The sequence below is a fragment of the Antedon mediterranea genome, chromosome 11 (assembly GCF_964355755.1).
Source record: "Antedon mediterranea chromosome 11, ecAntMedi1.1, whole genome shotgun sequence".
NCBI lineage: Eukaryota > Metazoa > Echinodermata > Crinoidea > Comatulida > Antedonidae > Antedon > Antedon mediterranea.
The window spans coordinates 3,579,239-3,594,127 of record NC_092680.1 but is presented as its reverse complement, the minus strand read 5'-3'; the positions used below and the strand labels follow the sequence as shown (position 1 = coordinate 3,594,127).

The 14,889-nt window shown below is 33.3% G+C and overlaps 2 protein-coding genes across 2 annotated transcripts in view; both read left to right on the top strand.

Annotated features, from left to right (window-relative positions):
• Positions 1–3,169: 3,169 nt before the first annotated feature.
• Positions 3,170–10,362, top strand: LOC140062863 (uncharacterized). The gene is made up of 4 exons (XM_072109236.1): positions 3,170–3,296; positions 6,640–6,762; positions 7,526–7,672; positions 8,062–10,362. Exons 1-4 carry the CDS (start codon positions 3,239–3,241, stop codon positions 9,336–9,338), a joined length of 1,605 nt encoding a protein of 534 aa, XP_071965337.1. The 5' UTR covers positions 3,170–3,238; the 3' UTR covers positions 9,339–10,362.
• Positions 10,363–13,418: 3,056 nt separating this feature from the next.
• LOC140062361 (uncharacterized) overlaps positions 13,419–14,889 on the top strand; it is a 39,245-nt gene continuing 37,774 nt past the window's right edge. Inside the window, exons 1-2 of the mRNA XM_072108544.1 lie at positions 13,419–13,475; positions 13,584–13,679. Coding sequence (XP_071964645.1) covers positions 13,462–13,475; positions 13,584–13,679 — 110 coding nt within the window. The 5' untranslated portion in view covers positions 13,419–13,461. The remainder of the gene's footprint in view (positions 13,476–13,583; positions 13,680–14,889) is intronic.

Here is a 14,889-nt window from a genome sequence, read left to right as displayed (position 1 = left end):
TTTAATTTGTTATAGTTCTATTGTCCTTAGAATTTGATAACATACTTTATTTAAACGTAGTATTTTAATTGTGTTTGTATTATTTTGAAATGTTATTAGGCCTAAATGTGTTTTTATTTTATAAAATTATTTATTAATTCAATTATTAATATTTGTGAATACTATAATAAGTCCAGTATAATTATACGTAATAAATTCTGAAACCACCGGAGAGTTCTTGTGCCTTTTTTTTCTTCCAGTCGTTAAACCGCACAACTAATAATAACATGTGTTTTTTGCGAATGTGACGCGTTAGGTGTCGGTCGATTTTAGCTTCAACGCGGTGATTTTAGCAAACATACCTCCGCGCTACGCTTATAACCTTTGATTTTGGGAACTCGTTTCGTTTTGACGCTTAACGCATTTCGCTTCGCGTTTTCCTCAGTGTCTTAGCAAGTCTCTTGACAAATTTACCGAGGTTTGTGATCTCGGTTCTCAGCGAATCACAAATGATAGTATTTGTAGTCCTATTGTCGGAGATTGCAAAAGTCTGGTAAAGTTTAATACTTAAAGATGTATTGTCCCCCAAAGACATGAAAAATGAAGATTAATTAAATCAGACTTTGAATATGTTATTTTGTAGTTCAATAAAGTTAATCACTTCCGTAGAAAAAAAAATGAAAACAAATAATGTTTTCCCTTGTAAAATGACAACATGAATTGTTAAATTTCACCAAAACCCATTGGCTGGCTGCCAATTTGACTATTTTTTGCTTTAAATTACAGTTTTTCAGGTAAATACATTTTTTCCAATCTAATTTTTTGTCAAAGTGGATAATTATTATGTGACATTTAAATGGAATATTAAAAAAAAAAATTTTTTTTTTAAATTTCAGGGGGACAATACATTTTTAAGAGTTTGCTTTAAATTAAACATCCTAAACATTGAACAGAACAATAATAATGTGACCGATAAACTTGTTATGTTTTGATTAGCCAGAAAATGTTGTTCATTTTATTTTTGTTTAAAGAAACATTACTAAATGTTTCTAACTACGGTACATATTATATACGGAATAGGCTGTTTGTATTTACCTGCTGGACTAGTTTTTAAGATTGTTTTCTGTGGATATTTATAGAAATTTGAGGGGGTGTTGGGGGCGGGGGGAAAATGAATGAAATGCTATGAAATAATGTATTATGCTTTATACTAAATAGATTTATAAAGCGCTTTTCTAAAAAAGAAGACCGTTGTACAATAATTAGAGTACAAGGACAAATAGAACATCACAGCTTTTACGCAGTTATTTTCGAGTTTACTTTTACTTATTTATTAGGTTAACCTTTTCAGGTTGAAATGAATAATCATATTTCAACTATCATCATCATCATCATCATTTTGTTTACGAAATATTAAGAGTATAAAATATATAGATAATGCAGCTGCTGAACAACTAGTGCATTCGTTTATCATCTCGCGCCTTGATATGTGTACCTCGGTGTTTTACGGAAGCAAAGCAAACGACTTCCCTATTCAAAATGCTTCTACACGTGTTAGCACAAATGTAAAAAAAAGTGTTCGCATATCACAGATACTCTTAAGAATTACACTGGCTTCCTGTTCAGCATCGCATTATCTATAAAGTATTCTTACTAGTTTATAAGTGTTTAAATGGGATGGCTCCTAACTATTATTTTCGAATTGAATTTTTCTTCAGCTTCATCAGCCTATATCAAACACATTTTATGGTGACAGAGCTTTGGCCACATCTGCTCCTCGACTCTGGAACACACTGCCCATCTCAATTCGCCAATGTACTAACTTGACTTGATTCATTAAAAAATTAAAAACTCATCTTTTTGGCCAGGCTTATACATGGTCATAGGCCAAATTCGCAATTTGATTGTGCATTTAATCTGAGGTGATTGCATACTATTCAAAAGCGCCCTGAGCACCTTTGGTGGCAAAGTGCGCTCTAGAAATCTGCATTATTATTATTTTTATCATTATTTCATGTGTAGGCCAATATTCAGAAACATTACAAGCCCTTTGAGTTCTGTCAGCACCTATTATAGACCTAGCTGTCTGTAAGCGGCTTTAGGATCATTTGCCTAATATCTGCCGCGCGTGCGATATTATTACTCAAAAATTAGTAAAATTCTGAACAGTAAATGGTACAATAAGTGTATTAAACTCTGTCTACACACAAACATGTAGCAACACAATGTAATGTGCCCATATAATGTACATGATGCCATATCACTACCATTTTAAAGCATATCACTACCATATTTGGGCACATCACTGTTTTTGGTCGAAATAGTTTGATAGTGTAGACAGAGCTTTAAGCTATAATTTAATACTAAATTGGCAGACAACCGTATATTTCTTACACATTGGAATGGTTTCGGTCGTTTAGCGCAACCGAATAAACCAATAAAGTGAGTTTTATTTTTAACTTTTTGTTCCATATTTGAGTGTCCTACATGACTCACTGCGTCGCTGTAATTGAATCAAAAGCATATCCGTACTGCAGAAGTCTTTTCCATAATTTAATGTTACTGTTTTAAGCTCTGTCTACACTATCAAATTCTATGTTACAAAAAATGTGATGTGCCCATGTACCACGATGATGTCATATCTCTACCATATTTAGAAATATCACTACCATATTTGGACATATCACATTTTTTGTCAAACAAGTTTGATAGTGGAGACAGAGCTTAAGAAATAGAAATTGATTTTTTTTTGTCTTTGTATTATGATTATTATTATTTATGTATGTTTATTGTGTATGACAAATATAGGCCTAAATAAATAAAGAAAAAATAATAAAGAAAGAAGAAAAGATAAACATTTTTCACCACAATAAAATGATTAATTATTGGATAAACCCAAAGAAGTGACACATGAGCATACTTCAAGATACACTGTTTGGTAGTAGGTTCACTAATGTTGTTTGTATCATATTGGATTATAGAATTCTATATCAAAAATTAAGTATAAAGTATTATATATTTTATTATTTATATAATTGTTAGTAATCTGTTTTATTCGATCGGCAAAGAATTAAGCGTGATCCCGTGACGTTGTGTGTTGTTGCTAAGGGCGTAGTCAAATAGCGGAAACGACAGTCCCTGTAAAAAAGTAATCGACCAATAGGAATGCTTCGAGTTGTTTCTGGCGCAGCGGATTCTTTTTCGCCACACTTAAATCTGCTGTCTTGGAAACTTATTCTTCCCGGAACGTGCCGCAAAAATGGCTAAAATGTTTCTGAAACTGTGTGTTTTGCTGTCTGCATTCATAATTAACATCGGTAAGTGAATATTTTATTGCTTTTGAAGATTTTGGTAGAAATGTAATTAGTCATTTACCGATTGCCGGTTGCAGGGGTTATCGACATGAGAGTATCAATTGTAGGCTTAACATTTGTCAATAAACGAATTGATAAACTTTTTCGGTTGTTTACACCGTATATGTTTCTAACCAAACTGTAACAACGTTCAATGCTTGTTATTCCAAGAGATACCTACTCTTGCATTGTTTTTAAATAATTATTTGGACTAAAATATATAATACTAATGGGTTAGAAAATCAACACGACAAAAACCGTTGGGTTAACTGTAACTAATAACAAATGCACTGTATATGATTTTTAGTCTCTATAGTTCACTATGTCGGTCGGTCGGTCTGTCGGTCTGTCTGTCTGTCGGTCCGGTATCACTATGCTTTTTAGCACGCGACTTATGGCTGTTGGCCTTGTTTTTTATAATAGACCTACGATAATAATGATGATAAAAGTATACTAATATTTATAAAAATAATAACTATGATGATTTATTTTTCAACATTTGTTTTTGTAAATAAGGTGATATTAAGCTCTGTCTACACTATCGAAAAAAAAGTGATGTGCCCAAATATGGACATGATGTCATATCACTACCATGTTTGGGCATATCACTACCATATTTGGGCATATCACACTTTTTTTGTCAAACTAGTTTGATAGAGTAGACAGATTATTATACAAGTCAATAACAGAGGTCCAATAAATGTTCTGTCTGATTTTTAAATCGGTACGAGGTTTACTCATTTTCAAGTTTTGTTCTGAATTTTGCATAAAATTTAAATCCTCACTGTTTTACACATTTATGCAAATTAGTTCGGAATATCTATTCAAAACCTTTCTTTTAAAGACGATAATTTAAAGCTCTGTATACACTATCAAACTTTATGTGACAAAATATGTGTTGTGCCCATAAATGACATGAAGATGTCATATCAGTCACTACCATATTTGGGCACATCACACTTTTTTTGTCAAACTAGTTTGATAGTGTAGACAGAGCTTAAGTCGACCAAACCAAAGTTGCAGCCAAACAGTTTTTGCACCGGCCGTCTAAAACGTACTCTGAGTCATGAAATATATTTAACTGTGACATGTTACTAATGCCGATGTCTTGCCTTTGATATAAATATAATATGCCTATCATTCTTAAACCGAAATTAAAGAACATGGAGAGAAATGCAAGTAACAGTTGTATAATTTAGTTTAATAATATTACTTTTTAAAAATCTGTATACATTTTAATTAAACTACAAAACTAGGCCTAAACAAAACATGTTGAAAGTTTTCTAAATAAAAAATAATAATATTAATGATTAGTTTATTTTTACAAGTTTTATAATACACATCCTTGCTTTTGGCTGTAATTCTGATCTACTGAAAAATTCTTTTTATCTGAGTTATTCATTAATAATAGAAGCCTCAGATGGTTCTAAATCTCAATAAATCTTGACCTACACTAGCAAACTTTTACCAAATCATTGTTTACAAATTCAAGCTCTATCTACACTATCAAATTTTATGTGACAACAAAATGTGATGTGCCCATATATAGACATGATGAAGTCATATTATTACCATATTTGGGCATATCACTACCCTCATTATATGGACACATCACATAAAGTTTGATAGTGTAGACAGAGCATAAAAGACATGGCACAAAAGGTTAATTTGAAGCATAATATATTCATTTAATAATTATCTAACGAAACAGAACGAAAACAATCTCATTCGGAATAAAACCTTTGGTTAAATCACGTATACAGAATTACCGGGCAACAGAGGCTACAACTGTTACCTCTGAATAACAATAATTACAGAAAGATCTGAATTCTATCAGCCTTGGGATTAGATTTAAACTTCCTTGCCAAATAAAGTGATAAGCTAACCACCATGTTAAAGCATTGGATAGAATGAATCACAATTTCCGAAAAATATCAGTCTGTAATTTGATAATAGAAACATAATTATTATAGGCCTACGTTTCTTTATTTTGGTTTGCAGGAAATACAAAATGATTATCATAATTATGATAAAAATTAGGCTACATCCGTTCAAAGGCATGGTCACTTGATATTTTGTTCGGATACGGTACTTAAGAACATAAAGTTTTGATTTTTAGATTATTAAGATTAAGTAACTTAAAAAGAGTTTTATGTAAAGCAATCTGCTCCCATCTACAATATTTTGGATTCCATGTGATACCACATAAATATTTGTGTACATATATTTTTTAATATAGTTATGTTTCAGACATGACGAAAAACCTACCTTAAACTTGTTTATTTTATTTTTAAGTCTGATTATTTTTACGCCAGTTCACGATGTGTTTTTTTATAGCACCGGTAGACTTTTAGGGCCTACACAAGGTCTGTCTACACTATCAAACTAGTTTGACAAAAAAAAGTGTGATGTGCCCAAATATGGTGATGATATGCTTAAATATGGTAGTGATATGACATCATCATGTCCATATATAGGCACATCACGTCAGTTTGATAGTGTAGACAGAGCTTAAGAAATTTGAATTCTGCCTAATATTGTTCCATTTATTTCATCTGGTTTTTGCCTATTGTTCTACGGAACTTGAGACGATGTTTACTTTAATTTTATAAACATTATTCCATTATATTATTTAACCTCATTATTTATAGATTAATACATAATGAATCATGTAAATTTATCGTGTTAATGAAGTTTTCATTTCCATTATCGATGTTTTAACCATAAAAGATTGTGTTAATGACTTGGAAATGGCCGATTTCGTAACGAAAGGATAACCTCAAAAAGTCATATTTATTAATTCAAGTTCCTGTCCGTTCTAGAGAATTCATCAACTAGAATTCTAAACGTTTTGTAATAAGTAATTAATTAGTTCGTAATCTGAAAAATCATTTTGAATCATTTTTTCTAGAATATTCCATTTTAATGTAAATATAACAGTTATTCACTTTGACCGTTGACCAAAAACTGAAAGAGAAAGGAACTACTAACCTCAAATTACCATTAATAGAAATAAGTCAAAGTCATCCGAAAGCACATTGTCTGACAACAAGTTCTTGTTGTTAAATTTAACAGTTTATTTTGGCTTTCTTTCTAAGGGAAATCATATTTTGTTGGGTTTTTTTTCTACAGTGAATAACTTTATTAAAACTACAAATTACCTATTCAATATTTAGTTTTATCCTGATCTTTATTCTTCATGTTTTGGGGAACAATTCCCTTTAATATACAAAAAAATGTTTTAAAGAAGCGTTTCTATTCACTGTTCATTCAAAATTTTTAAAAATAACTGTGATTTTAATTCCAGATGCTTTGTCCCACTCGGAAGACAATATATTGTATTTCTTTCCGCAAGCACAGAGAGATGGGTTGAACATAGTGTGGGCACATGATTTAAACAGTAACACCAAACTGACACGGGCACTGGAAGGTATGTATAGTCCATCTGGCTTTGTATACAATTATTGAACACTTTCATCTTTTAGGTAAAAAATAACAAATAACATACTTTTAAGAACAGTAAAACTTGTCAGCAAAGTTTTACCGAATCATTGTTGGCAAACTTAGAGTCTGGAAACTCAAACTCTGTCTACACTGACAAAGAAAATGTGATGTGCCCATAATGGACATGATGATGCCATATCACTACAGTATTTGGGAATCACTTCCATATTTGGGTACATCTAGTTTGATAGTGTAGACAGAGCTTTAAGTTATAGTATAAAGGTTGTCAACAACGATACTAGCAAACTTTGGAAACTTCTTGATAAATTTGGAATAAAGAATAAAAATGTGTATAGTTTACCAGTGTAGACCAGCGCCGTTAACAAACTTTAGTAAACTGCAGAAACGAAACTTCCACAAATCTTTACAATATCAAACTTTACCAACGTTTTGTTTGCAAATTTAAAAAATTCCGAGTTTTCAAGATTTTTCTTTTTCAATGTTTGCTAGTGTTGACCGTACCAAACTTTAGTAAACTGCAGAAAAGAAACTTCCACAAATCTTTACAATATCAAACTTTACCAAAGTTTTGTTTGCAAATTCAAAAAAAACTTTCAAGAAGTTTGCTAGTGTTGACCAGTTGAACATCTTTGGCAAACTGCACAAAACATATTTACAGCAGTCTACACTAAAGAACTTTATTTTGCAAACTTTCCATTCTTATCAGTTGGTGTTTCTTTTCATTACAGGTAATGCTATGATGCTTGAGGCAGATGTAAGCCTACGTGATAGAGGAACGGCGAACCAAGTACCAATAATGGCTCCTAGCTCAATGTCTGTGAGCGACATCACGTTGGAACAATGGATCGATATGGTGACAAGATACACTAACAAAGGTAATCCAAGATTATTCCCTGTGCAAATGGACACCTTCCATAATGTTCGGTATTGGCTTTTATTTGTTTCGACACCACACAGTATGCCTCCATGCGCACAGCAAGAACAGCACTGCACAATAAGAACAAACACAGTACCAAAAAAAGGATCCCCAAAAAAGCATTGTGGCCGTGGAAATTATTATGTCGTTACTATCAACAAGAACAACCGAAACATTGAGACGTAAAACCGCAGATCGTGGTGATTTACTAGTGTTTTTCGCCATGAAAACTTTGTTAAAACTGATATTAGGATTTTGAAAACAGGGGAAAATACAGTAGGAAAAACTTTTTTTTCATTTGTTTCTTGTTTTTTTTATTGACCAGATTTTATCTTTTGTTTTCATTAGGAATTGTGTTGGACTTCAAAGACGTACAGGCCGTTCAACCAGCTCTTGATATTATGTTGTTAAAAGAGGCTCAGTTGAGAGTGCCACTGTTCTTTCACGCTGACATAATCGCCGGGCCAAACGGTCAAAATTCAGTCAACCTTATCCAGCCTACAGAGTTTGTCGCTATTGTCAACGCCGTCTTTCCGAACGCGACCTTCTCACTGGGCTACGTCTCTGAGGTTGCAGGAGTCAATCGCCAGGATCGCTATACATGGACAATGATCTTTGACATGCTTGACGCCAGTTCCACGGTCACAACCCACCCGATCACCTACAATTTCCGAGCAATATGGGCAACTAAATCTTGGCAGAAATTTGTATGGATTCTTGGACTGACAAATCGGTACTCTGTGACCATATGGTCGAAGGTCAGAGATCCATTGACGAATTACAATGGTTTGGAACAGCTTCGTTCTCATGGAGACAAACGTAGAATCTTCTACGATCTTGCACCTGACCATATCAAAAGATTGAAATCGGACGTGGCTTTGATTCCCCCTACCACTTCTACACCAAAGGTCTGGAATAAAAATCTATGGGAAGGTAACTCTAGCACAATGACAGGCGGTTATATATACTTGAGCACAGAAGGCGCTGCCATTGTGGGTGATAGCTACTCTGGGTACATTCAGACCATTGATAATTGGAAGTCGTCCAAAGATGGAAGGAAACCGTTAATTGTTAAAGGTAAAGTTCAGTTTGTCAATCGAAACGTTCAGAGCTCTCCAGGTCCATCCAGTGCAGAGATTATCATCCGAGCAGCTCCTATGACCAACGGGGCTGTCATTGTACCGATCAAAGGAATCAAATGTGCCATAGAAGACAACGGACGTATCTTAATTCAAGATCTAATGTCTCATCATAGTTCGCTGGAGAAAAGGATTAGGCCTGCAGATTGTTACACGTTTGAGATTCTTGACAACGGTCAGCAGATTACATTCAATGTAAAGATTGCACAGTGCAGTGATGCAGACTTCCCGCCAACTTATATTGACAATGGCTCTCTTGTTTTCGATAATGTCACTAACACTGCTAATGCAACAGTGTCCCTGGTTCAGGTCGCCAAGGGTGGCAACAACAAAAACATCGTTTTAGAAGACTTTAGCATAATGGGTGAGAAATTTATCAGGATAAGAAATAGGCAACCGGGCAATACAGCTGTTGAAAGCAGACCCGCCGGTTTGACAATCTTTTTAACTATAATTTCGTTCGTTCTTCTTAAAATATTTTCATAATTGTACAACTGGGATGTAAATTATCTCTACTTTTTCATTATTGGCACAGTCCTGTCTCTCAACTGGTTTCGTCCGGTATCATGTCTAGCATCAATAACAGCATGTAGTATCGTTTGTGCAGACGTCAACAGATCGATCGCTTGCGCCAGAAATTGAAGGCGTCAACTTTTGAAAAATAGGCTAACGGTTGACGCGATTCTAAATGATGTTCATTGTCGCTAGACATGACTATGACGTAGTATAGCCTATATTGGGTGTTCCTCTCACTAAATTAGTTTCGCCTCTCAGAAAAACAAAGAGGCTGAAAGAAAACACATCACAATATCTGAAATGGGGAGGGGCAGGGGGCTCTCCAGTTTAAATCTTGATTTTTTAACATTTCGAACGAATCATTTTCGTGTTTGGTAATGCTAACGATAGACAGATTTTTAACTTTTGTAGAAATTGTAATTGATAAGTAAATTTAGTAGATGTAAGAAACGTAATCGGAAATGTTTATTCTGTGTTTACTTTTAAATTCATCATATTTTTTTCTTCAAACTTTTATTCGCTAATACTACGTGGAATATGTATTCTGGGTTGTGGGGTTCAATACCTAATCTCAGTTCTCTTGTATAATACAGGCCTGATTTCTACATAGTCCCCTCCGGTTTTCATATTTCCCCTGAATACATTCTCCAACAGGGAGTCTCAGACTCAGGCAGGCCAACTCGGACAGCATCGTACGACAAGGCCCGACACACGAGAAGTCTTGACTCGTACATGCTGTCTGAGTTAAATCCCGACGAGATATCTTGAGATAGCGTCATGCGTATAGTGTTTAGGTCTTCGTGGTGTAACTTTAATTTTTAACCGATGAAACGACTCGTCGGGCCTCGTCATACGACGCTGTCTGAGTTGGAATTTGACTGTATTATGATGGGTTATGATACTGTAATTATACATTGTTAATTCCCAGATAATTTTTTGTTCGTTTGTTGAATAAAATATTCAAGAAGAATACAATAAACACAATAAAATTAAATCTATGTCTTTGTTATATATTATGGCTTACATTACAGAGGCGAAAAAGACAATGTTGAAAAATAGAGCTGCTAGGTTCCCGGAAATTGCACTTATACTGACATATAACAAAATATATAAAAGTCTCCAGGACCAGCCCTGCAATGGTAAGTGTTGCCAAATTGCGAGCCAGCAAGACATCATGCGAGTCATAACGGTTATTTAACAGAACAAATTTTGAAACAGCGCGAGCCACACAACAAAAGCCCAATTACTAGCCTACTAATTGTCATCATTGTAATAATTGTTTTGCCTTGTGTAGGTTCGTCCCATTTTTATTATCATACTCTGTTATAAATATATTTTTTAAGAATATTTTTTTCTCTCGTTTATATGTAACAATGTTAAAAGTAGTATTTTCTGTATAAATTATACATAAAATGATTGATTTTGATGTTTTTAAAACCATATTTGCATTCGTTGCTTTACATTTTTTAAAGTAATTTAAATATATAAAATAAGTAACAAAATGGCGATAAAAAGACGATAAAAATTGATTTAAAACGTACTTTTGACAGTTGTCATTATTCTATAATGTTCGTGTGTGTTCGTATAGAGAGGCTATAAACTGACTTGCAATAATTATGGTTTTAGAATGTCAACTATCCAGATGCGACTTCAACGTTTTAGGTTGGAATTTCGCTACTTAAAAAACTCGGCTTCATAAAGTCCAGCTCGGTGGCGGATTAATTCATTTATATCTACTAGATGGTCGTGTCCACAGATGGTTCTCGAATACACATTCATTTCAATATAAAAAAATGTACGTATCGCAGGACTATAGTACATTGTCGTTTACAGAAACGAATAATTAGACACGAGGATTTATGTAAAATTAGCACCCTAGGAATTAGGCCTTATCTTAAAAATGAGTCCAATTTTTTTATTTGAACTCATTTAAACAAACCCAATTTATGTTTTGTATATAGCAGTAGATTTGAGGGATGGGGAAGAAGATGGGAAGAACAATTTTTAAATATATTCTCTAGCCACTCAGTAACGAAATATTGTTTTAAATGTTTTATAGGCCTATCAATATACCACTAAACACAGTAAAACATTTACGATTTATAATACTTTTTTAAAACTGTCCCTGTTATAGTCGATTGAAATAGTACATGTAACGATACACCACTACGACGTTTAGATTTTTCATAATTATTAATTAATACAAACGTTGAGAAGCAGCTGTCAGTAATCTACCCACGGTTACAGTAATAAATGTTCTTTGTATATTTTGTTTATCTAACAGTAACAATTTCGATTCAAATGGCGACCAAAAATGGTTAATACGTACTGTATTTACAATATTGTCAAAGTATTGCAACACTATTATATAAGTTTTATTCTCAAAGGGCCCATAAATTTACCTACTTGTGTTAAACCAAGGGTTCATAAATCTACCTACAAACTGGGAGTCTGAGAGATTGGAATGTTCCATTCATCGCAAATCAATACATTTGTATAAATGTATATTAAATCTATCAAAATAGTATTTTTTAAAGAAAATCGGCCTGTCTTCAACATTATGATACTGTACTCGAGCTGTTCAACCGGTTTTCAGCTATTAAAAACAATTATCCTAGGAGGAGATAGGAAAATGCGAAGTATCCTCGTATTATTTTGTGCAGGTATTTTTCATGAGGACATCCATTAGACAGTGTATACCACGATCGGAAAACACCCCTATTTGGAGCAAATCGTTGAACCTAAATTCGTTTTAATTGTCAATAAGTAATTATCTAACTAAATTTAATTAGTACACAGGGTTACATCAGGTGGTTAAAATCAGTACCGAGATTCTAACCAACTTTATATACCATCGAGTAAACATTCTAGAAATAACGCGCGATTTACCGAATAACTCGGGTGTTTTTAAAATTGAGGGCGGAAAACATAACATTGCGAGATCGAATATAGGTGGCGAAGCTACAGTGGGGAAAAATATGTTATGGTGTGCTCTCCTTGCCACAGCCTTGGGGTCGTTTCCACCATCATCAGATGCATTGCTATTGCTGTCTCATGATGTGTGGTGGAACAGGGGACGTATAATTCTGTGAACCCCAAACACAATAGCTCGCATAGCTTTAACTCTATTCCACCACGACCAGCGTGGGGTTTGAACCCACGATATTCATGCTACTAAGTCAGTCGACTGAGCTAACCCGTCATATTGTTTATAAATAGGTTAATACAAGCTTTTGTTTCCCCAAGATGACGGTAATAAATATGCATATTTATGACGTAGAGATAAAGTACGTATAAAATGACAACTTTCAGCTGTTCAGTCATGTACGTTTCGGCTTAACATGTAAAATTAATGATAATAATAAATGGGGCTTATAGAGCGCATTAGGCAAGATATAAAAAGCGGAAAACTAAGAGACAAAAACTTTAAAAAGGTGAGTTTCACTGTTCAGAACAGTCTTAAAAAACGATTGAAGTAAACTGAAGGATAGCGATTAGTAAGCCAGCTCTAGCTTGAGTTCGAATCTTCACGGATTTCTTTTTTTTTTAATGGAAAATAAATAATGTTTATTTTTATTTTTCCAAAAAGCCATTAACTTTAAGTTGACTTTTTTCCATTAATACTACGGTTTTGTCAGGATCCAATTTTTGTTGTCAAAGTGAATAACTATTATGTGACATTAAAGAACATTATTCAACAACAGAGGAAGAACACTATCTTTAAATTGATTTCCTCGTCGAATGTATTAAAGCTGATTTGTTGATTCCAGGCATCACCGTTTTCTCATTATGACTTTTGTCTTGCATTATTTGTATCTAATCACGAAAAACGTAAGTATACCTACAAATTATAAATAACATATTTTATTTAATAAAAACAGACATAAGCCTGGGACAACAAACAAACATTTCTTAATTTATTATATCGGTAGGCGACGATTAACAGCCAATCGGACAACATACTTTTTATATACTGTACTAAAAATAGGTATCTTCTGAAATGAAAGAATAAATTGTATGTTGAAATAGCGCCCTCTTTATGTTGTCATAAGTAGAGGCAAAATTGATTATTGTTTACGAATAGGAAGCGAAGATGGCTGGTGAAAGGTAAGCCTAATTGTTGCGTTAGTGCTGAATTTTTATTGGTGTCTGTCCACTAGTAGCTTAGAACACTTGCGGTCGGATTAATCAGTTTCTTTTTTCATTAATTTACAGCGAGAAAACCCACCAGTCGCCGCTGAAGAGTTTATCGAGCTTCCGCAGTGAAATTATGGATATGCAGCTACACGACCCTGGCGAAGGACCATCAAGGTAAGTTTTCGTTGATTAAGTACGGTCTTGGTGCTGCTTCCTGACCCTTCTCAGTTCTTGTGGGAGGGTGGTGGTGGGCCTAACGTAAAAGGTAACGATTTATCGATTTACCAAGTTAGGTTTTTGGCGCTTATATAACAGAAAATTATTTTATACGATATTGTTATTATTAATGATAACAATTAAATTTACCGATTATTTCAATTAGTAATTAAGTCCCCCCCCCCCCCCAAATGAACTTCTGTTCATGATGATAAACATATAGATAGCACCATATACAGGAATTGGTATTAATACATTATATTATAATTTAAAAATATACATCGATAAATAATAAAATCCATATAATATTTCAACTGTATTTCAATAAATGAAGTAATTTTATTTTTGTTTAGTTTATTAAATATTTTTTTGCTGGTATTGTTGGGTGGATTATTGAAATAAACAGTTTAGATTAAAAACAGGAAGAATGAATGGTAGCCTACCTGTAAAAAAACATTGCTGTTGATTATTACGAATCAGTGGTTATTATTGAATCACTTTAAAGACAGCTTTGTGAAAATAAGGACAAATGTGAAAATTTATACATAAATATAAAAGAATTGTTTAAATGCCCATTTACAATAAATGCCCATTTACATTAATAGGACAAGAACTATCAACGATAAATAGATAAACATACATTTTTCTTACATAAAACAAAATAAATTAGAAAAGTTTTCGTTCTAGAACTAAGGATAATCAATTATGCGGTCTTCGATAAATATATTTTTTAATCCAATCAAACGACGTCATGATCTATAACAACATTAAAATTGCATTGTCACGTTATTGTTAAAAAATGTTGTTATTGTTATTTTGAAAAATGCATATTTATTGTCGATTGCTAATTGTCTTAGTGTAAATGGGATATGAGGCTGCAAAATGGCGGATTTTATTAATCTTAATTTTCATGTTTTTGGGGAAAATATAAACATTTTCAATTTGAAAATGGTATAAATTGTTTTCCTTAGCTAAAATGTGGATGGTAAAAATGACCACATCTCCTATCACATATAATTTGCAATTAAGAAGTCCATTTGCAGAAGAAAATTGACCGTTGTACAGTCTGTATATTTAGAATGTCCACTTCAAAAATAATTAATACGAACAAAAAGTGTAAAAATCATGACTTGGCAACAACTCCTTTGCCAATATTTTGTTCTTACTT

Coding starts and splice junctions, on each gene's coding strand:
- LOC140062863 (XM_072109236.1), top strand. CDS start 3,239: ATGGCTAAAATGTTTCTGAAACTGTGTGTTTTGCTGTCTGCATTCATA. Junction 3,297..6,639: donor TGCATTCATAATTAACATCG/GTAAGTGAATAT, acceptor TTTTAATTCCAG/ATGCTTTGTCCCACTCGGAA. Junction 6,763..7,525: donor ACTGACACGGGCACTGGAAG/GTATGTATAGTC, acceptor TTTTCATTACAG/GTAATGCTATGATGCTTGAG.